The sequence below is a fragment of the Pipistrellus hanaki genome (assembly GCF_964339955.1).
Source record: "Pipistrellus hanaki genome assembly, chromosome: 14".
Classification (NCBI taxonomy): Eukaryota; Metazoa; Chordata; class Mammalia; order Chiroptera; family Vespertilionidae; genus Pipistrellus; species Pipistrellus hanaki.
The window spans coordinates 16096256-16118976 of NC_140516.1; the positions used below are offsets into that span (position 1 = coordinate 16096256).

General features: G+C 56.1%; 1 protein-coding gene across 1 annotated transcript in view; it reads right to left on the minus strand.

Moving 5' to 3' along the window:
- The window catches only part of LOC311632903 (cadherin-23-like), a 299605-nt gene that overhangs the window by 62555 nt on the left and 214329 nt on the right, over positions 1-22721 (minus strand). Inside the window, exons 12-13 of the mRNA XM_084904920.1 lie at positions 12330-12479; positions 11723-11881 (exon numbers count right to left, since the gene is read on the minus strand). Coding sequence (XP_084761046.1) covers positions 11723-11881; positions 12330-12479 — 309 coding nt within the window. The remainder of the gene's footprint in view (positions 1-11722; positions 11882-12329; positions 12480-22721) is intronic.

A 22721-nucleotide genomic window follows, 5' to 3' on the forward strand; every position in this document is an offset into this window, starting at 1 on the left:
TCCTTGGGCAGAGGGTCCCTTCTGTGGATGGCTGGGCAGGCAGAGGGCGCTTTGGCCTTGGGTTCAGTTTGCACCTCCTCATACCTCTTTGGCCCCACAGTTTCATCAGGTCTCAGGGAGGGGGTTAGCTTCCATGAGGAGGCTGCATTGCATTTCTGAGTTGGCATAACACTATCTGACTAAACATAACACTTCCCAGTTTCCTCTGCAAATAGGTACAGCCATGACCATTAACCCTTTGCACTCCGCTGTCCCCTCTCAGGGGACATCGGAATTCTAGCATATCACTCGGATGTCCCCTCTCAGGGGGGACATTGCAGTTTATTAGTGATTACGGGGAATTGAGTTAATTCAACGCACGTTTCCGCCGCAAAGTAGCGTCGAGTAGCTGGTAGCCAATGTCCAGAATGGTTCGGAGTGCAAAGGGTTAAGTTCTGGCCAATGGCTAAGGGAAAGCTTTGACATCCTAGAGATAAGATTCATGGCTAAGTTCTGCCCCTTCCACAGGTGTAAACTCTAGCAAACACTTAGCTTTCCTGAATAAAATAGGAAGGCTGATGTGCTCTCATGTATAAAATAGGGAGGCTGATTTCTACCTCACCAGAGTGCTGTGGAGATTCAATGAGATGACACACAGAAGGGGCTTAGTTTGGTGCCAAACACTTAACATTAATACCTATTATTTGTTTAGCATTTACTGTGTGTCAGGTGCTATGCTAAGTTCTTCACGTGTATCATCTCATTGAACCCCCACAACAAATCTGTAAGGAACTGTCACCAAGTTCCAGAAAGGGAAACCAAGGCTCAGAGAGGTTATTTGGCAGAGACTCAACATCCATGCTCCCTTTCTCAGATGAACAGAAATGGCATTTTAGTTGGCGTAACACTATCTGACTAAAAACATAACACTTCCCAGCTTCCTCTGCAGATAGGTTCAGCCATGACTATTAAGTTCTGGCCAATGAGATGGAAGTAGAAGTGAACAAGGCATTTCCAGGAAGTCTCCTTAAAAGGGAGAGAGTGCTGCCCAGCTGGGGTGGCTCAGTTGGTTGAGTGTTGTCCCATGAACCAGGTCACCATTAGATTCTTGGTCAGGCCATATGCCTGGGTTGCAGGCTGGGTCCCCAGTAGGGGGCAAGCGATTGATGTTTCTCTCTCATTGATGTTTCTTTCTCCTGTTCTCTCCCTCTCCTTTCCTCTCTCTAAAATCAATTTTTAAAAAAACCCACACACATTTAAAAAATGGAGAGAGTGCTCTTCCTTGCTTTCTCCACCCTGCAGCTTGAAGTATGGGTGTGAAGGCTGGCAATCACCTTGGACCATGAAGATGAGGGCTGCACTCTAGGAATGGGGGAGAAGAGAGCTTGAAGGAGCCACCCAAGGCTTTTCCCCTCTCAACTGTTTTTACATGGGAGAGAAATGTACTTTGATCTTATTAGGTCATTGATGATATAAGTAATCTACTCAAAGCCATGTGGCTCAGAAATGGCCAGTCAGGATAAACCTCAGTGGATTAAGTCTAGGATTTTGGGTCTTTGACAATCTGCCCCTAGTAGTAAGGCCTCGAGGAACATGAGTTGATATCATCATTATTATCATTATAGTAGAGGCCCGGTGCATGAATTCATGCACCAATGGGGTCCCTCAGCCTGGCCTGTGGGATCTGACTGAAACCAGTTCTCTAACATCCCTTGAGGGGTTCCGGATTGTGAGAGGGAGCAAGCCAGGCTGAGGGACCCCACCAGTGCATGATTTGGGCCGTGGAAGGTTGGCCAGCCAGGGAGGGACCGCAGGAGGGCTTCAGGGCTTGTTTAGCCCATCTTGCTCAGTCCCGATCAGCCGAGCCCCAGCAGCAAGCTAACCTATGGGTCAGAGTGTCTGCCTCCTGGTGGTCAGTGCACATCATAACGAGTGGTTGAGTGGCCTTAGCATATCATTAGCATATTACACTTTGATTGGTTAAATGTATGACCAGATGACTGGATACTTAGTATATTAGGCTTTTATTATATAGGATAGTAAAGCAGAGAAGCTCTTTCTAGGGATGTGCAAAATTAGGTAACCATGCATTAGCTGGTCATGAAATCAATTCAATGGTCATGACTAGCATTTTACAAAAAATAAATCTCGTAGAATAAAATAGAAAATGGTAGAGTAAAAACCAAAAGACATTGATGAAAGAAATTGTGAAAGAAACAAATAAATGGAAGGACATTCCACACTCATGGCTTGGAAGAATTGTTAAAATGACCATATTACCCAAAGCAATCTATAGATTCAATGCAATCCCTGTCAAAATTCCAGTGGCATTTTTCACAGAAATAGAACAAACAATCCTAAAATTTGTATGGACACACAAAGACCCTAAATAGCCACAGCACTCTTGAGAAAGAAGAGCAAAGATGAAGGCATCACCCTCCCTGATTTCAAAGTATATCACAAATGAAAACAGTATGATGTTGGCATAAAAACAGACACATAGATCAATGGAACAGAATAGAGAGTCCAGAAATAAACCCATGGATATATGATCAAGTAATATATGACAAAGGAGCCAAGAATACACAATGGGGAAAGGGCAGCCTCTTCAATAAACAGGACAGCCACCTGCAAAAGAATGAAAGAGGACCACTATCTTACACAGAATACAAGAATAAACTCAAAACGTATAAAAGACTTGAATGTTAAAGCCTGGAACATAAAACTCCTAGGAGAAAACATAAGCGATAAGTTCCTCAACATTGATCTCAGTGGTGGTTTGTTGAATTTGCCACCAAAAGTAAAGGCAAAAACAAATAAGCGTGTTTACATCAAAGTGAAAAGCTTCTGGACAGCAAAGGAAACCATCAACAAAATGAAAAGGCAACCTCTGAGAAAAAATATTTGCAAATCATTTATCTCATAAGGGGTTAATATACTATATAATAAAAGGCTAATATGTAAATAGGCGAAAAGGCAGAACGACTGGTTGCTATAATGTGAACTGATCACCAGGGGACAGACACAGGCGCTGCCCCCTGCTGGTCAGTGCACTCCCACAGGAGGAGCGCCACTCAGCCAGAAGCCAGGCTCACGGCTGGTGAGTGCAGCTGCCGTGGCAGGAGCCTCTCCCACCTTTACAGCAGTGCTAAGGATATCTAATAGCCTGCATAGGCTCACTCCCTGGGCCTAAGCCATTAGTCAGACACCCCCTAGGGCTCCCAGACTATGAGAGGGTGCAGGCTGGGCTGAGGGACCCTCCCCTGACAAGTGCACGATTTTTGTGCACTGGGCCTCTAGTCTAAAATGAAGAACTCATACAACTCAATAGAAAAAAACCCCACAAAACACAATCCAGTAAAAAATGGGCAGGGAAACCAAGTAGACATTTTTTCCAAAGAAGACACACAGAGAGCCAACAGGTACACCAAAAGGTGCTCAGCATCACTAATCATCAAGGAAATGCAAATCAAGCCACAAGATCTCACGTCACACTGTTAGAATGACTATTATATATAAAAAAACACACAAGAGAAAACAAATACTGACGAGGATGTGGAGAAAAGGAAACTCTTATGCACTGCTGGTAGTGCAACCACCTTGAGAAATATCAATAGTATGGAGCTTCCTCAAAAAGTTAAAAATAGAACTCATATATGACCCAGCAATTCAACCTCTGGATATTTATCTGAAGAAAATGAATACACTAATAAAAATGTCTGCAACCCCACGTTCATTGCAGCAATTTTATGGCAGCATGAATGAGTATCTTGTGCTCATGAATGGATGAATAAATAAAGATGTAATATATAAATATTTTTAGCCACAAAAAAGGAGGGAATCCTGCCATTTGCAACAATATGGAGAGACTTTGAGGCCATTACGCTAAGTGAAACAAGTCAGAGAAAGATAAATACCATATGATCTCACTTATATGTAGAATCTAAAAACAAAAGGACACATAGGTAATACCTTAATCAATAAAGAAATTTTAAAAATAATAAAAATGAAAACAAAACAAAACTGAGCTTGATACAAACAACAGATTAGTGGATATCAGAGGTGGCTGTGAGGATGGGCAAAATGGATGAAAATGGTCAAAAGGTACAAACTCCCAGCTATAAAACAAATGTAATGTACAGCATGGTGACCATAGTTAGTATACTGTATTGCATATGTGAAAGTTGCTAAGAGAAAAGATGTTAAAAGTTCTCATAAAAAAAATCTGGAATAAAATAGAAAATACTAGAGTTTAACTCACATAGCAAGGAAGTATTGTTTTTTTCTGATACAAATGTGTGTGAGTGTGTGTCCTGGGTCATGAAGTTAAATGTAATTTTTATTATGGATCATGGTTTAAATTAATAATAATAAAAAAAAAAAACACAACAAAATAAACCAATGGGCATATGGGACTTTGAGCCACTCCAGACTTAAACTGGCAGGAACCACAGCTATCACCCCTCCTTTGGGGATTATGCAAGATTAAGCCACCTCAAACCCACAGGCCCAGCTCAATTTCTCCCTGAACCTCTGTGCCAACCCCCAGCTAGACACACCCCCCCCCCCTGCTCTCTCAGCCTTTCTCCCAACTGCCCCCAGGACGAACTCTCAGGCCTAGGCCCCAGTGGCTGCTATGGGCCACACCTCCCTGTCCTCCCACCCCCGGGCTCATAACCTTCCAGCACCGGGCACAGGTGGACTTTGTACCGACATGTGGTTTGCAGCATTTACAAACTCATTCCAGCTCCAGCTACCCACTGTCCCCTCACCCGGGGGTCCATTTCCTCGCTCCGGCTTCCTCTGAGCAGCTGCCAGAGCAGGAACAATCAGCGGCTAACCAACCGAAGGGCGACTGACAGGCCCGGAGTTCGGGAGCCACAGGCCCTGGGCTCCGAGGGGGAGTGTCTGGGGCAGGTGGTCACATGTTGCCGCCACAGGGGGCCATAGAGAGTGTCCAGCAGAGCTCCTTCATTTTACGGACGAGGACACCGAGGCCCTGGGAGCTCAAGGTCACCCAGTGACTGAATGGCTCCCCCTTCCCCGGCCAGCACTCAGCCCTTCTCCTCGGACTCTGGAGAGGGTCAATTCCAACAGGCTGGAGCCCAGAGTGAGAGGGGGCATCCGATGCTGGTCAGCGAGCGGGAGGGAGGGTTGGGGGCTAGACACACAGAGCCAGGTTTAAATCCCAGGTTGGTCCCTTATAAGCTGGCTGACCCCGAGAAGGTTACTTAACCTCTCTGGGCCTCCGTTTCTGTCTTCAGTATAATGGGCACAGAAGGGACTGAGGAATGCTTGGCATGTACTAAGCTCAGAGCACCCACTCAGCAGGGCTGTGCTGATGCACAACACTGTCCTCTTGGGTTTTTGTTTGTTTTTTTTGGAAAAGGGGCAAAGGTCACTGGCAGACAGAGCTGCTCAGCCGAGAATGGGGGATCCCGGAGGCACCAGTGAAGGCGGCTTCAGAAGCTCGACGATCAATAGAGCTTTAGATCAATTTGTCAAAATCAATTAGCTGAGTGACTAAATGGCTGGAAACTGTCAGACCTTCAAGTCCTGGAAAATCCACTTCAGGAGCAGGGGTGGTGGCCACAGCGCTCCATCCTGACCCGCGCCCGGGCCCACCAGGGCAGCCCCCGCAGCCTCCCAGCCACAGGCCCTGCCTCGCCTCCTCCCAGAAGCCCCGGGTGGTGGCGGGCAGGCGGCAGCCAGCTGCGTTCTCTCTTTCTCTCCTTCCCTCTGTCCTTAGCGCCTGTCCTACCTCTCATTCCATCCCATTTCGGTTTTACGGATTGATATTTAGATTAAAGAGATAAACACAGTCGAGGAGCACTGAGGCCTGACAGCCCGAGGAACTCAGACCGTCAATCACCCGCAGCAGCTCAGCTTCCTCGGGCTCCCGGCCAGCACGGCACCACACTGGTGCCACACCGGCCCCTTGATTGGGGATGAGCCCGAGAGCAGATTAAAGGGGCCCACAAATACAGCCCAGGCACCCCCAAAATGGGGGAGAGTGTGTCTACAAAGGCCTTCCAGGCCAGCTTGGGAGCAGGGCTGGGGTGACTTATGTACTATTTACTAGTGCCTCTCTCTCTCTCTCTGCCTCCCTCTTCCCCTCCCCAAGCTGCAGATAAAGAATTCAATTTTCTTTTAAACGGTGGGGAAATTGGAAGAGATTTTGTTCTGTTTAAGCACAGCTGGAGTCTCCGGTCTCAAGGGACTGGAGAACAATGAGATCAATTAAGATGCCCGCGGTGAGGGGTGTCAGGAGGAAGGGGCGGGAGAGAGGGCATGAGGTAGGGGGGCCAGGGGGCTGCTCTCAGGAAGGGAAGGCCCAAGCCTGTCAGGAAGCCCAGCTGCCACTCTTCCGTGCCCTCTCCTGCCTGTGTCTGCCAGGTTTTGCTGGTCTCGGGACAGGGCCTACGCAGCGGGCTGGGTTGTCATCTTGTGGACTTACTAATAATTCATGTTGGCAATCTCTGTGATCAGCATTAGGTGATGAGAGATTCAAGTTGAACCAAAGCTCTCAGAAGAGGGCAAGGCCCCTGGACGGACGCCTGGCACGCAGCGGTACAGGTACACTGTCCGCATGTGTGTGTGTGTGTGTGTGGGGGGGCCGGGGACTGCGCCCTTCCACCGAGCGGTCCACAGCGCTGCTGAGGTGGGAATTATCCTCCCCATTTCAGAGAGGGGGACTGGACCCCAGGAACAGCTAGTCACCTGCCCACGCCCCTTCTGTGGGAAAAGGCTGAGGCAGGGTCCAGCAAGGGCTGCCTGCCCACGTCAGTGTTTGCTGAGGTGCAGCGCCACCTGGCTGTCAGGGGGATGGGACGGGCATGCCTTGCTGGGCCTGGGGAAGAAGCCAGTGCCAACCTGTGTATGAGCTGGGAGAGGAGGGTGTGCCCCGGAATCTTCCGCCTGTCCCCCTCCACTGCCCCCTGCGTGGCTGGAGCCAGCTTCTCTCATCCCCAGCTTCTACCCTAATACCATCCCGGATTCTGCATCCAGCAGCAACCGTGACCCATCAAGTCTCTCCTCAGCAGTCACGCCGACCGGCTGCCTGTCCTAGTCAGTCCCCCTCCCTCCTCCTCTCCGCACATCCACTGCTGTTCCCTTGCAGCTCCCCCAGCCTGGGGCAGTCTGATCGCCCCCACTTCCACCCCACCTCGGAGTTAGACACAGCACGGCCAGGCTCACAGAGCAGGGCTTGCCCCGGGTCTCCCTGGCTTCCCAGCCTGGTCCCAGCCAGGTTTCCTCCTGCAGGGGGATGCAGCGGAGAGGTGCCCTGGCCCTGTGGGGCAGCATGCCCTCTGCCAGGGGCCAGCGGGACCAGGGAGCACCGCCTGAGTCCGATGAAGGGGGCTGGCCTTCCCTGCCCACCTGGCTGGGCCATCAGGCTCCCAGAATCCAGAAGAGGCACCCGCATTCGGCAACATGGCCGGGCGTGTGGGTGTTCCCCGAGCCTGCAGGATGAGGGCGGGGGGATCACAGAGCAGGGGAGGAGGCTCACTGCACTGGGCACCCACCATGCCTCAGCACACCTCCCCTTGGTGTCAGTGGCATGCCCTGTGGGTGGAGGAGGGAGAGAGGGACAAGCAGCAGCAGGGCTGTGTGTTGATGTGGGCAGTGGGAGGACCAGGAAGGATGGCTGGTGAGCTCTAGGAGCAGGAAGGTGGCCTCCAGAATTGTCACCAAATTTCCGGACAGGGCGGGAGGAGGGGCGTGGCACTGCAGGCCAGTGCGTAAGCACAGAACCCTGGAACCCTGGCGGCGGGAGGGGGGGTAGTGGTTTCGGGGTGGGGAGGGCAGGTGGGTAGCATGTTTCAGTGACAGGGAGTAACACCTCCCCCCTTTTCTTGGGCACAGTGAGACCAAATGAGAGCCTCAGGAGCCAGAGGCCCTGCAACAGCACTGGCCCCTCACCCCACTTTATAACAAGGACGGGGCTCCCCGAGGACCAACCAGGTTCCCTGGCTGCTGTTGGACCGGCAGGGTACTGCCCCCACCCCACGAGTCTCAGCCAGGAGGTTGGCAGGCCCGGCTGAAGCATCCCGAGTGTTTGCACTGAGTGTGTTGCCTCCTCCTCTGCCTCTAGGAGCGTTCCACTCGGTTCCACAACCTCCCAGACGGGATCCCATCAGGGAATCTCCTCGGGCCGCAGAGGGACCTGAGAGGTGGCCAGTCGGGCTCGCACCTTAGCAGCACTGGGCTTGCACACAGAGCGGAGGGCAGCCAGGCTGGGCCCTGCAAGGCCACTGGTAAGAAAAACCCCCTTTCAGTCTGGCAGCCTCAACTATGGGGAGGGGTGGGGGGCAAAAGGTTTACAGCTGTGAGTACTCTTCTCTTACAATTATTCATTCGTTATTGTGTATTTTTCCATAAGAACAACTGCAAACCTACCTTGCCCCATCCGTATTTACAGCCATGTCACCACAACGGGGTCTCCCAACAACCTAGCCACGTGGGCTGGGCAGGGGCAGCGTTTCCCACTTCGGGGAAGAAACCAGGTCCCAGAGGGCTGACCCTGTCCGAGATGCCACCGGCCTTCCAAGGGCGGGCTGGGAAGAGGGGCCTGACGTCAGAGGACCTGCCTGCCCCTCCTTCCAGGAAGCCTTTCTAAAGAAGAGTGCTCCAGGCTCCCTGACCTGGTCTTCTCATCAATGCCAAGTCCCTCACCCAGCTCAGCTCTGACCACCGAGCAGGCCGGGGCCCAGAGGGCGGGAGAGACACCTGATGGTGGCAGAGGGTCTGGAGGGTCCAGAGCGCCGCCCAGAGACAAAATGCTGGAGTGACGCCGTGGCCTCTTCACCTGGGTCCTGAGAGGCACTTCCAGGCCCTCCCTGCCCTCAGGTCTGGACATCTTAATCCACCTGGTTCATTTTACAGACCGGGAGCTGCTAAGGGAAGAAGGCACCCAAGGACTCGATTCTGAAGGTCAAGCCTTTGAACTCTGGGTCCCCACTCTTTCCCCTTCGCCAGTGGAGACTCACTTCGTTATAACTGGGGGCTGTAAGGGCCTCAAAGCCTGGGCGGGGGGGGGGGGGGAGCTCCAGGGAGTGGGGAGGTGAGGAAGTCCAGCCCTTCCACCCCAGCTGGGACACCCAGGCTGGAGGCGACAGCGCCCTCCTAGTCCTGAGCCACTAGGAAACTAGGCAAGGAGCCCCCAATAGGCAATGAGCCCCCAACTAGGCAATGAGCCCCAAACTAGGCAGTGAGCCACAGAGACAGGGCCATGCCAGGGTGGGGATCCGGGAGGCGCCTGGCAGCAGGCTCTGCCCAGCTTTTAGTGCAAATTAAAACATTTTCCTTTTCTTCATAATTTTTTCCTGACACAACTGCCCATGAAACATTTTAATAACATCCCAGTAAAGGTCAAGGAGAAGGGATTTCACAGTCCCTGAGCAGCCCTGCGACTCCAGCCCCTCCCACAGCAGAGGAGGTGGAGGTGGGGCTGACCCAGGGGCTGAGCAGAGAATGGCAGGGTGGGGGAGGGGAAAGGTGTGCCCCTGCCAGGAGCTCTGGGAGCACCAGGGGAGCTGGGGTGATGATGGTGGGGTTACCCAGGAGATGTTTTCACATGAATTGCTCACATCTTGACAGCAGCTTTGGGGGGTAGGGGGGTGGGGGGCCTGTCTCCTGCCCATTTCACATGTGAGGAAATAAGAGGCTTAGAGGTGACTGGATAGACCTGCGCCCAGCAAAGGCAGGGAGACCGGCCCAAACACTGTTCACTTTCAGCCCTGAGCCCCTTTAGGTGCACTGCCTGGGGCTAGGGCTTATCATCGGGCAGAACTGCTGCCTGTGTCTGCGCAATTCAACAAACGCTGGGCTGCAGGCTGAGAAGGAGGGGGCACGGCTGGACAGACAGGACCAGAGGCTGGCCCAATGAGCCAGCTCTGAACGGAGACCCTCAGGCAGCCTTAGCGTGGAACTCATTTATGACACATGCCCAGGGGCCTGGAGAGGAACTGGAGAAGGGTCCTGGCCCCGAGCAGGGGTCCACACAGGCTCAGAAGCTGCTCCAGTGGCTGAGGAGACCCAGGGTGAGGACCTACTCTCCAGTGCCAGCCTCCGTCAGGGTCAGCCTGACACACTGTCCTTGGCACCAGCCAAGGAGGACACCGCCCCACACCCTGCTCCCTAGGCCCCCTCAACCCGTCCCCAGGGCCACAGCTAACCTGGGGCTGCAAAGTGAGCCCCCTGTCCCCAGGAAGCATACCAGGAAGGGATCCCCAGGCCCCCTCCAAATCTGGAGCTAAAACTTAAACTCTTTGCCACATGGTCCCAGGCCTTAGGGGGGTGGGGCCTCCTCTCCCTGTGAGATCCCCGAAGCACAGACGGCTTGGCTGTCCTTCCCCCTGACATTCAGAGGTGGCTGGGGGGCTGGAGATGCTTTCTTTGGGCGCAGAAGGCCCAGCCCCTCGGGGCTGCAGGCGGGTCCGTGGGGCCTCCAGCGCCAGGTGAGGGACTGCAAGGAGCACCTTGCGCAAGACGGCGAAGCCAGGGGCTGGGGACGCGGGGGGAAGCCAGCAGCCGCAGCAGACTTACTGTTTACGTCTGACGGCCCGCCTAGCTAAACATCTGCTTGAAATATTAATAACTGTCAGATGGAAAGGGCCTGGGGGCTCAACACAGCTTCGTGCCATCTGTCTGCAGAGTAAACACACTTTGGAGTAGGGGGCCTGGGATCGGCAGGCAACGTCTCTGTTTGCCACGAGGACGGAGCAAGAAATCAGAGCGAGGACTCTGGGGGCCTCCGAGTGGGCAGGGTGGAGCGGCAGTGAGTAAAACTCCACAACGTTTGTTGAGCACCTACTATAGGCAAGACCCTGAGCTTGTGTCACACACAGCTACCACTTTGATCGGCTCAGCAATGGATCCTCTTTCTTCTGATAACAGGACATCCTCTGAAGTGGCCCCTCCCTGTTTCCGGCCCGTACCAGGTGATTTGGATGGGTGGCCCCCAGCCCCCAGCTCCACACCGGGGAGGGGGACCCGTTTCTAGTACGTCCGAATCATGATAGCTCCTTCCAGGACGGCCCCACAAGCTGGGTCAATGGAAACCCGCTCTGGGACTTCAGCTGGAGCTACTGAAAGATAAAGGCTCCCCAGGCGGATCGATGAATTGGTAAGAAGTGAGCCCCGGGGCGCCAGTGTCCCCACCTCTGCCAGAAGGAAAACACCCAGCCCTGTGCTGAAGTCAAACTCCTGCTCAGCCAAGTGCCAGGGCACAGCCCTGCCTGAAATCCAAAGGCTTCTACTTTGGAGTTGCATGAGCCGATCATTTTTTTTTTGCCTGAAACACGTTTCTGTCTCTTGAAACTGAAAAGTACTGACTGGTACAAAGGGACACTAGGAGGGACCCTTATCAAAGTCCAAACCAAGGGCAGCTGGGGATACCACATGCCCTCGAATAGCCCATTCTCCCCTGGAGCCTGTGCCCGGAGAGGTGGCTGGCACCTCTTCCCTGTAGAGGACCTTCCAGGGCTGCTGGCCCCCCAGGCGCTGTCCCTCTCACAGACAAGGCAGAAAACCCAGTCTCCTTGGTGCCATCGTGTCCTCCCTCAGGCTGGCCCCTTCTCCACACTGCGTGCTGGCCAACGGAGCCCCATTTAGGAGAGCCCAGATGCTCGAACACATCAACGCCAACGCCTCCGACAGCCCAGGGCTTCCCAGACTGCCTCTGGCTGCTCCCCATGGCGGACCCCACAACGCAGTGGCCCCGGCGGAGGGCGGGACTCACCAGCACGGTCACCACAGAGGTCCCCACGGTGACGTTCTCGTACAGGCTGACGTTGTACAGCGGCTGGCTGAAGATGGGCCGGTTGTCGTTCTCGTTGATGAGGGCGATCTTCACCTTGGCGTAGCCCACGTGGTCGGGCACGCTCTCGTTGGCAAAGAGCTGCGGGTGCAGAGCAGGGCCCTGGTGAGCTCCCATGCGCTTCCGGGGCCTTCATCCCCGTAAGTCCCCCCGGGGGCCTTGGCTGGTCCCAACCCAGACCACCTGTCAGAGCCACTGCCCATCCCAGGAGTGTGCCACTGTGCGTCTCTCCATCCATGGTCACAGGCTAGAGTGTCCACTGACTCTGCTGGGAGGGAGCCCCTGTGAGGGCGGGGCTGGCAGGGGCTGGGCAGGAGAGCGCCCGGAGGGTTTCTGAGGCTTTGACGGCCCCCGGGCAACTTCCACTCAATGCCTGGACGTTTCCTTGTCCTTGAGAAGGGCCGGCCCAGCCCAGCCCCTGCCACAGCTCAGTGAGCCAGACTCACAGGGAAGGGTGAGAAGAGGTGGGATTGAAGGGGATGGTGTCAACCCCCCCACCCGGCCAGGAAGACAGTGAAAGGGGCCTTACGTCGAAGTCGTAGCGCTCCACGGTCTCGTAGTCCAGGGGGATGGCCACCCGGATGCGGATGTCTGCTCTCCCTTGGACGGAGGTGGGGGAGATGATGAAGTGGTGGGAGTTGTTCCCCACCAGGTACACCTCGAACATGCTGTTCAGGCCCTGGGTTAAGAGTGGAGGAGAAGCCAGTCAGAAGGGCGCAGGAGGCCAAGGCCAGGAGCGCGGCTGGAGGCGGGGAGCTGCATTGGTGCAGGAGGTGGATGAGGGGCAGGGGCAGGGCTGACCTGGCCCCTGGTCCCCGGCCTCTGGGTCCTGCCTCCACTGAATGATCCTGGCCCAGTTCCCTGACCCCCTCCTGTCCTGTCTAGGCCCTTTGGGAGTCTTTTCCAGCCTTTCCCTTCATCACCGTTGGATGCTCACAACAAGGCTTGCAGGTGGTTTGGTTCATTTTCCACCTCCTGCTCCTTTCACCCTGTCCGTGACCCCACATGGGAGGGATCTTCCAGCCGTAAGCCCCACAGGGCATTGGAGGAAAGGCCAGAGGGAGGGGAGAGAAGTAGGCCTGGACAGGAGAGGGCACGAGGCAGCAGGACCCCGCTTCTCTCTCTCGTCCTCTCTCTGGAACGTGCTGATGAGAACACTGGCTTGCTTACACATGGAGCAGGAATAATTCCATTGGCTGAATGGCAACGTGGACCCTGAGTGCCCCACACTGTGGCCAGCCCTCGGTGGCCTGGAGGACGCCGGATCTCAGTCAGCCAGAGCTACCACACCCTTTGCAGGCCCTGCTAAGGCCCAGTTGCTTGGTTTCAGTCTAGTTTCAGGTGTGGGGCATGCTCCCTCTAAGTTAGGTGTTTCTGATCCTCCTAACCAGGCTCGGGCTCACGGAGGCCTCAGATGCTGCCCGGCTCATCCTCACACACAGTGTGTGACGTCTCCATGGGACCAGGTCCCCAGATCAGGAGGGAGACCCCCGCTGACGGTGGGAGACACAGCCCGAGCCTGGCCTGCTTGGGAAGTGATTCAACCTCTTTAACCTCCTGCGCAAAAGGGGGAATTACCCCCAACAACCCCCTTCGGCCTGGGCAGGTGGCATGTGGTTTATAACCAACCGGTCAGGAGCCTCTCCCGACCCAGGCTGCAGATGCCCAGCAGGTCCACATGCACATGTGTGTGGCTTTGGGCCTGCAAAGGGAAGCACGCCTTTCTTCTCGGTTGCTCAGGGATATTGAGTGGGAGGGGTGTGTGTGCAGAGGGGCCCTGGGAACCTGTTCCTGATGAGAAGGGGGCAGCCAGGCAACCCCAAAGCCCGGGAATGAGGTCCAGGAGTTCATCCAGGAACGAGACCCTCCACAGAGCCTGAGAGGCCCAGGTTCTCATGCCTCTGGGGCGTCCCGCAGATGCACAAATACGATTGAAGAATAAATGCCTGTTAGCATTTCCCCATCAGTCTCTTCAGCTGCTTCCATTTAGAACTACAAACTAGCACAACAAGGGCACTTCATGAGCCTTTCCTGGGAGCCTGGGAGCAGGCCTGGGCCCTGCCACTGGTTCAGCGAGTTTGAAGGGGGAGGTGGAAGGGGAGCCTCTCTTGCCAACTTGGGGTCCAGGCAAGCAGCGGGGTCTCCAGAGCCCCAGCCTGGAATGGCTCCCACAGGCTGTGCAGGCGACGCTCCCCTGGGCCGGTCGGGCTGTGCCGTTTGCAGTTGTCCCCAGTGTGGAAGCCATCCATCAGGTGGAGGGATCAATTAAATGCCCGAAGGGGCACTAATAGCCAGAGCTGGCGGAGTGTGACAGCTCTGAGCAGGTGACACCTACACGTTTCCCTCCCCTGGACCTGGGCCCTCCACCCCAGCACCCGGAGCCCTGAGAGGGAGGGGCAGGCTGAGCTGTGCCCAGGCAGGTGGAGCAGCACCCCCTGTGGGCCCCCTCCCCTCAGTACCCACCAGGCCTCCCCAGCCCGGACCCTGCCCAGGCTCACTTACCAGGTTCTATCAGTGGGGGCCGGTCAGTTAAAGGATATGGAGCCAGAGGAGGAGCCAGAGAGGAATGGAGAGGAGGAAGGAACCAGAGAGAAAAGATGGTGAGATCCAAGGTCAGGGTAAAGGAGAGGGGCCGAGAGGGACCCCAGGAACACACCCGCTTCAGGGGAACAGCCCCTTCTGCCCCTGAGAGGCCACAGCCTCTGGGGGTGCATGCTCACGGTCCTGGGGAGGTCTATGCAGCCCCACATCCAGAGGAGGGGAGGGACACAGAGGAAGAGGTACAAGGCCACAGAGGGGGAGGCAGACTGAGCTCCTGTCTCCCTGAGCTCAGAGTCCACACCCAGAGGGGTGGGCAGGGCAGTGGGGAAGGCTGGGAGAGGAAGGAAGGGCCAGGTCCCAAGGTCCTAGTCCCAGGAGCCTGGACAAAACCCCTGTAGGAAATGACCCCACGCACTGGTGTGTTTTAGATGCCCTAACGTAGAAAATGTTCAAGACGTAAGTACAGACATGGAGAACATTCACACAATTCTAAAGCGGCCAGGGCACACAGCCACCTTCCTTTCCCTGTCGCCCTGGCCACCGAGAGCTTTCCAGAGACCTCAGCACACCCAGCCTGGGGTCTCCGTCCCAGGACCCCAGGTGCCTGGACACAGACGGGAACACGTATGCACATTGTCCTGCCGGATTTTTTTCTTCTTACTTAAAGCTATGTCATGGAGATTTTCCCATAATCGCGCAAATAGATGATGCTATTAACAATAACACAGCATGCATTTGCTGGGCACCTACCCTGTGCCAGGCTCTGATCTGTGGTTACCGTGGGAATGAAGCCCAGGCCTCAGGCACTGTAAACCCCCTTGGGAGCAGGCACTCAGCTGGGTGATGGGCCTTCAGAGTTTTTCCTCACCCAGTCCTCTGTGCATCCTCTTCCCACAGGCCACAGGGTGGAGATGAAAGAAAGCTGGAGCTTGGAAACCTCTCTGGGGGAAACAGGGCTCAGAGACGTTGAATGAACCAACCAAGGCTGCACAGGGGCCTGTGGCACAGCGGGGCGAGGCTCCAGGCTGGGGTGCCCTCGGGCCAAAAGAAGTGGAGTCGGGGCCTGAGGTGGGTGCCTCCCAAACACGGCTCCAGAGCAAACGGAGCTGGTAACACTGAGACACTGCCAGCGGGTGCTGGCAGGGAGGCTGCCCCAGGAGGGAGCTCTGAACCGGCTTCAGGACGGAATGGAAGGAAATGGACTCAGAGAAGGGATGGCAGGTGGAGGAAGTGGTTTTGCGCACGTTCTTAGTCCTTAGGGTCTATGAGAACCTCCTGGGGGCTTTGTTAACTAGATGGCTGCCCGCTCCCAGGAAAACTGACTCAGGAGGTCTGGGTGGAGGCCTGTAAATTTGCATTTCTAACAAGTTCCAGGTGATGTGGTTATGCTGCTGGTCTGAGACCACCTTTTGAGAACCACTGGCCTCAGCAAAGGCAGGGCGCTGGGAGTGAAATGCTTGATGATTAGTCCGACAGGTGAGCCGATTTGCAAAGGGTCCGTGCGGGGAAGCCGGCCTGATTGCTGGGATAATGGGAGGCGCTGTGAGCCTCCCGAAGTCCCACCACAGGTGCCATCTTGAGGGCTTTCGCGTCGTTCCCACAAGCAGCGGGGAGTGCTCCATGCTCTCTAGAGCAGCGGAGGTCAGAAGAGGAAGGTGAACGTGGCAGCCACGCCGGAGCCACACCAGTGCAGCCCCTCTCCTCTGACTGCACGACAGAACTGCCGGCGGGCTCTGCAGAGAAACACGGATGCCCAGGGCCACGGCGTCACGGTCCTGCACGGGGGAGCCCGGACAGCTGCGTTTTTCTGATGCTCCTGAGGCACCCCGCTGCACAGCTGGGGCTGGGAAGACATTGCACACAGGGATGCGGAGGGGCCAGCAGGGGGGAGGCAGAGGGGAAGTTCCCCACCAGCCACACATCAAAGCCACCTGGGGAACTCTGAACTATTCCGATGCCTAGACCAAGGCAACCAGACCTGTCGGGTGGGAGGGGAAGGAAGCAACCAGACATCAGGATTCCATAACCCTCTCCAGATTGTTCCTTCTGCTGTGCATCCTAGGAAGGCTGAGAGCTCCTAGGGCAGACCAGTGGTTCTCTGACTGTGGTACCTGGATCCTTGGCATCAGAGAGTCACCTAGGAACTTGTCAGTAACGCAAATGTATGGGCCACGCCCAGCTCTATTGAATTAGAAAGCCTGGAGAGGGGGCCCAGCACTGGTTTTTGTTGTTGGTGATGGTGTTTTGTTAATCCTCTAAAAGAGTTGAAATGAGAGAGGGAAAGACAAAAATGTCAGCTGTGAGAGAAACACATGGATTGGTTGCCTCTGGCAAGAGCCAGATCAGGGCCCAGGCCAGGGAGGAGCCTGCAGCCAAGGCACGTGCCCTTGACCGGAATTGAACCCAGGGCCCTTTGATCTGCAGACTGACGCTCTAGCCACTGAGCCAAACCGGCTAGGGCTCCGGTGCTGTTTTAAGGAGCCCTCCTTGTGCTCTGATACACGCTCAAGTTTGAGAATCACCAGGATGGAGCAAGGCTAGAGAAGGAGCCAGGCTCAGAATGGTGAGGATCAGTCAGACGGACATGGTGGCTGAGCAGCTGGAGAGAGAAGGCTGAGTTAAAACCTTGGGGGTGGGGCTGGTGCACTGGAGCTGGGATCACGTGCACAGGCAGAGCGTGCTGAGCTCCTGTAGATTCCACTGGTGCACCCGGCCAGGCCTGAGCGCTGGGTTTCCTGCCCCGCGGGCTTCCTGGGAGGTCTCTCCCCGGATGAGGTCTGCGCCCTTCCCTGGACCTGCCAGCAGTGGCTGGCAGTTCCCCAGGCCTGACCCTGCAGCTTCAGGACCTCGCAGGGCTGTCCTGAGACCCCAGAGCCACTTTCTGGCCAAGTCCCCTCAAATGCTCAGCCTGGCCTCAGCGAGAGGATAACCTGTTCAAGCCGCACAGCTGCCATCAAAGGAGTCTGACTCCTGCAGTCTAAGTTCTTAATCGCCCTGTCCTGGCCTCCCCAGTGCCCCTCCCACTGCAAAGCGCCGCTCCACATCCAGAGGAGAGCACTGTGGGCCCCCCACCCCGCCCCCCTGCACTGGGCACCTCTTCCAAGGTCAGGGAGCAAGGCTAGGGTTAGGGAAGTGGGGCTGGTGGAGGGCCTCCTCCCGCCCGGCCCTCACTCACTGCCAGGCCCTGTAGGGGGCTGCTTGGTGGGGTGAGATGGGAGGGAGGGAGGCGGAGAGGCGGGAGGCCCTCTTGGAGCTGATGAGGGGCAATTTTGTTGGGAAGGGAGATAAAGAGGAACATCAAAAGGAGTCCTGGGGCGTGTGGAGAGGGACCTGGTGGATTAAATTCTCTTCCAGCTGGGAGCGGCGATGAGAAGGCTGATAGCTGGCAGCTGCAGCAGCGCCCACCCGCCCCTTATCAGGCTGGGGAGCCGGCGCTGCGGGGCTGTGGGGGTTTATTTACTTATCGGGAGGGGAAAGGACACTCCTCGCCTCCGCTGGTCCCCACCCCAAGCAGCAGGCCGTGCTTTGCTGCTGGTGACTGAAGTCCTGCCACCCCCCACAGAGGGCAGCAGGACAGCCGGGCATTATCAGCTGCTGCCAGAAGGGGCTGGGTCCCTCCACTCCCCCAAACCTTGACACCCCCCCCCCCCCAAGTGGAGGGGTGGCCTGGAGAGCCGCCTGAACAGGCACTCACTGCCCAGAAGCAACCTCCTTGTCTCTGCAGTGACCAGCTCTGCGGCTCTGTGGATGGCCCCAGTGTTGTTTTCAAAGTATTTTATTGAGAGGTTCTTCTGGTCCAGGACTTCTACAAGCATCTGCTCCTTGAAGGCTCACATCAACCTGAGGACTAGTCCCCCTAAGGGAGGCAGGCCTGGCCCCGCCCCAGACTCCTTCCCTGGATGTGGAGTGTGCAGATGTCTCCTGCATCCCTCTGGCTCTCCCCACCGGGAAGCACCTCCCTGCTGACAGAGGCACCTGTTAGCCCCCCCGGGGATGCTCTCTCCTGGCTTTGGTTGGGGCGGTAGCTGGTTGGTGACTCAGTGGAGTGAGAAGTGGGAACGGGCCCTGTATCCTCCTGGCTGTGTGACCTTGGGCAACTCACTTCCACCCCTGGAGCCTCAGGCCCTTCATCTGAGAAGCAGGGGGAGAGAGGCAGGCCGCAGGGTTAAGGAGCGGGATTATCTCTTTGCCCCACCGTATTCTGAGAGCCCTGAATGAATTCTTCCTTTATACCCCACATGCTAGGGGACCCTAACCCACCCTATGCTGTTCCTTTTAGCAGGAGAAGAAAGAACAGGGACATGCAAATGCAGGGTGGGCGAGGGGAGGGCAGCAAGGACCAAGGCGGTCTTTACATGGGGGGTGGGATGGGCTGTGCAGTTGTGAATGAAGACGGAGATGGGCCAGGGACCCCCAGAGGCACCCATGGAGTGCTGTGGGCTGGTGGGACACCCTTAGCCCAAGCTGGGAACAGGGCAGGGGACCTGCAGTGCAGAGAGGGGCCCCAAAGTAGCGTCACCCTCACGGAAGCCCTGTCCGGAACTTAGGCCTGCCAGGGAAGAGCCCGCGACCAGTGATGCCAGGGTGCGAAGCCCTGAGCTCCAGTGGTGGCTAAAAGCACATGGCCTGACCCAGCTTTGGGCACTGCCCTTTTCCGCTGTGTGTTTTGCCCAAAGAATTTTACCTCCTTGAGCCTCCATGTCCTCATTGGCAAGAAAGACAGAACAAAGGCTGTCCGGTAGGGCTATGGCGGGTGAGCTGCAACATCTCGGCAAAATGCCTGGCTCAGAGGAAGTGCTCAGTAAAGGAGAGTTATTATTGTTCTAGAAGGGGGCGGGCAGGAGGGGCTTTTCTCTAGACCCCGGCCAGGAATGAGAGAGCGAGAAGTCTTGGATATGTGCAGGGGTGAGGGGAGTCCCCTCCTGGGCAGGGGCCCTCGTTCTCCCTCCCGCCAGTGCCTGCTGATCTGATCCATGCTATTGACAGAGAAAATCAAAGCCCAGTGAAGATGCTTTATCTCTCCTTTGTCTATCCTCTCACTCAATTAACCCCAATCAGACGTGCCCAAGTGAACGTTGGCAGAAGGCCAGCCTGTCTTCACCCCCACCTCAAAGCCTGCAGCTTCTCCCTCCAGACACCACGCCTAAGGGGGGGCGGGGGTGTACGTTTCTCTGGCCCTGCCTCTCCGGGGCAGCTTCCCATGCCCAGTGCACCAGGCATCACCCCCATTCCCAGGGGATGATGGGAAGGAGCCCTGTTGGTGGTCACTGGCCCCTAACCCTGCCTCAACCCCCAAGTTTTAAGAGTCCAGGAGCACGGATGCTGGCACTTCATGGGCAATTCCTGGGTGAGGGGCCACCGTCTGTCTGCTCCTGCTCTCCCACCTCCTCCTGCTCTTGGGCACAGAATTCCAATTCCAGGACCTGCAGGGCCCATGCCACTTGGTGGGAGCTCAGCCCGCTCCTCCTCTTGTGCGTTCCAGGCTTGTCCAGCCATCAGAGCGCCGTTTCTCCACTTGGAGGCGGCCACCTCTCAGGCCTGCTTCAGGGTGAAGGGAACAGCCCTTACTTGAGGCTCTTGCCCACCTAACGCCCTTCGCAAGCCCCTCTGCGCTTTGGGCCCTTGCCCAGCATGGGCCTAAGGTCTGGACCCTGTTTTCTCTGGATCTGCTATTCCTCCCTGTGTGACCAGGCAAACCCTCGGTTCCCGCTGGGCCTCAGTTTCCCAATCTACACAATGGGAAGTACGGACTGGGGGACTCTGAGAACCCACTGATACCTGCTGTGCACTTCCAAACTGCTCCCCATTTCTCTCTCTCTCTCTCTCTCTCTCTCTCTCTCTCTCTCTCTCTCTCTCTCTCTCCATCTTCTCTCTTATTCTGTTCATCTTTGTCTCCCCTCCATGCCCTCTCCTCTCCTCCCTCTCTCCTCTCTCTTTCCTTCTTCTACCCTTCCTGCTCTTTCCCCTCTCCTTTCTCTTTTCCATTTCTCTCTCTCTCCTTTACCATCTACCTCCATTTTTCTCTCTCTCTCCTCCTCCTGTTGCCCCTTTCCTCCCCCCCCTATTGTGCCTGTCCCTCTCTGCCAGAACCCCTCCCCTTTCTCCTCCCCTCCCCCATCCCAGGTTATCTGTTGGATTCCACACACGCCTGCACAGACGGGATCAATCCCAGGCTGCCTTGCCTTCAGCTTATCTCTGCTCCAAATGATTGATTTTCCCTCTTTAAGAGTAATTTGCTGGTGAATTCCATGTATTGCAAAAACCCTTGTGAAACCTAATTCAATCCGATTGGCATCTGGCACTTGGGGGAAAGAATACTAGGGAGCTGTCAATTTCATCCCACGGTCATGTGTACAGGAGGCGTGTCTAGAGAAGGGGTGCCAGGTGAGCAGGTGTTCTTCCTCTGCACATGCGCACCTCCCCTCCCCTCCTCCTCAGAAAGGATCTTGTCCATTGGCCTGTCAGCCAGCCCCAGCTCTTCTGGGAAATGAATTATAAGGTGCATTGGGCACTGCATTAAGGTAAATGAGGCTCAGGTGCTTTCAAATTCTATTTTCCCAGTCCGCACCCCGGTGCACTATGGGAAACTCACACCTCCACAGTCCAGCGACACCTGACCACCTGCCTCTCTCCTGACCCTCTCTCTGTGCCCCCTCCCCATTTTCCTGGCTGAGTGCCACCTCCAGGGACCCAGCAAAGCTTGTGTCAAAGGTGATAGATCAGCCCCGCTCTCTCTTTTCCACACCCCAGGCTTGTTTGGCTCAGAGCCTCAGTTCCCCTCCTCTGGGAGTGGGCCACCTCTCAGGCCTGAATCAGATGAGGGGGCACCAGCTGTCCCAGTTTGCCTGGGACTGAGAGGGTTCCCAGGACTTACAACTCACAGAGCTAACACCTGGCCATCTCGGGCAAACCATGAGAGCTGGTCCCCAGCTCCACCAGCTGGGCCTGAGAGCCTCGTAGGGGTCGACTAGCACCACTGCCCAGGCCTGGAGGTCCTGCACTTGGCGTGGTAAACCAGGGGTTCTAAGCATCTAGTTCCAACCATGCTACCCCGGGTCCTCCGGGTGCTCCCCAAAGGCTGAGCTGACCTCAGGGGCTCAGGGCCCCCTGCAGCTCACTCACAGGCCTGGCTCTGACCAGACAGGACGGGTGCACCACGGACCGGCGGCTCTTGCTCAGCCCTGATGTCCATTGCTCGGGGTGGGTCCTGTCTGGGGAGGGCTTAGTTGCCGCCTGAGGACACCGGATACGGCAAAGCTAACTGTACCCACCCCCAGAGTTGGAACCAGCCACGGTGACCCCATCGACCTTTGGGCTGGTCTGGCCCAGTGGGCACTGTCTGAAACAGAGTGGCGCCAGGGGGACTGGCCAGGAGGGCTAGGCTCCCCTTAACAGTGTCTGTGGCGTGGCCACAGGCCAGCGTTATGCGGAGGGCCTGGGTCACAGGGACCTTCCCAGGCCCACACATACAGGGTGCTGTCATGTCACCTAGACTGGGAACTCACACAGAGGACAGAGGGGGCCACGCAGGCTTTGTGAGGCCTGAGTTCTTAATCCCAGGACAGCGTGTTCCACTCGCCCCAGATTCCAAGGAAGTGAGGCCAGGCCCCCTCTGCCTTCCCTTTATCCCTTCTGCACCTGCACCTATTTGCAAGGCACCTACCCCAAGTGGAAAGCTTAACGATTCCTTCCCAATGGACCCGCTGGTGACCCAGGCCCACTTCCCAACAAAGGGGCCACTTTCCTAACGGTGAAGGTCTGCCATTCTGATCAGCATTCTGATCAACGTGGCCCTCACCCCCATACCTGGCTTCAACTCCCTCCTTCGCTCAACTGTCCAACTCCACCCTGGAGTTTGGGCTGGGGTCAGGGAGGGGGGCTCAAGTTGGGTATAAGTGTCCTCAGTGGTGCAGGGAGGAGAGTCCAATTTGCGGGAAAAAGGGTGTGCATCCCCGTCTGCTCCAAGTCCAGAATTGTCCCTCCGTCTCTCTGGGGTCCCTCCTGTTTGGGGAGGAGCACCTGATCTGACAGGGCCTGCGGGAGGAGGACGAGTCTCGATGGCTGGGAGGAGGGGCAGCCACCCTGAGCCTTCTGCCCAGGACCTCTAGGGGCCTCTGACAGGAGCAGGGAGGGGCTGGTGCAGAGCTAGGAGCTGGGCCTTGCATGCAGCAGCTGCCTCTCGCTGTCTACTTACCGTGCTAAAACTATTTCCCTGTTCCCACAGAGAGAGAAATGTGTGGCCAGGCAGAGAAATCTAACCGCTTTATGGAAATCGGGAGGGGGACACTGCCTGCTGCTAATCCCACCACTTTGTATTCCTCTGCCTCTCCACGAGCCAATCCATCTTCCCGTGCCTCCACGTGGCAGGGGGCCGAGGGCT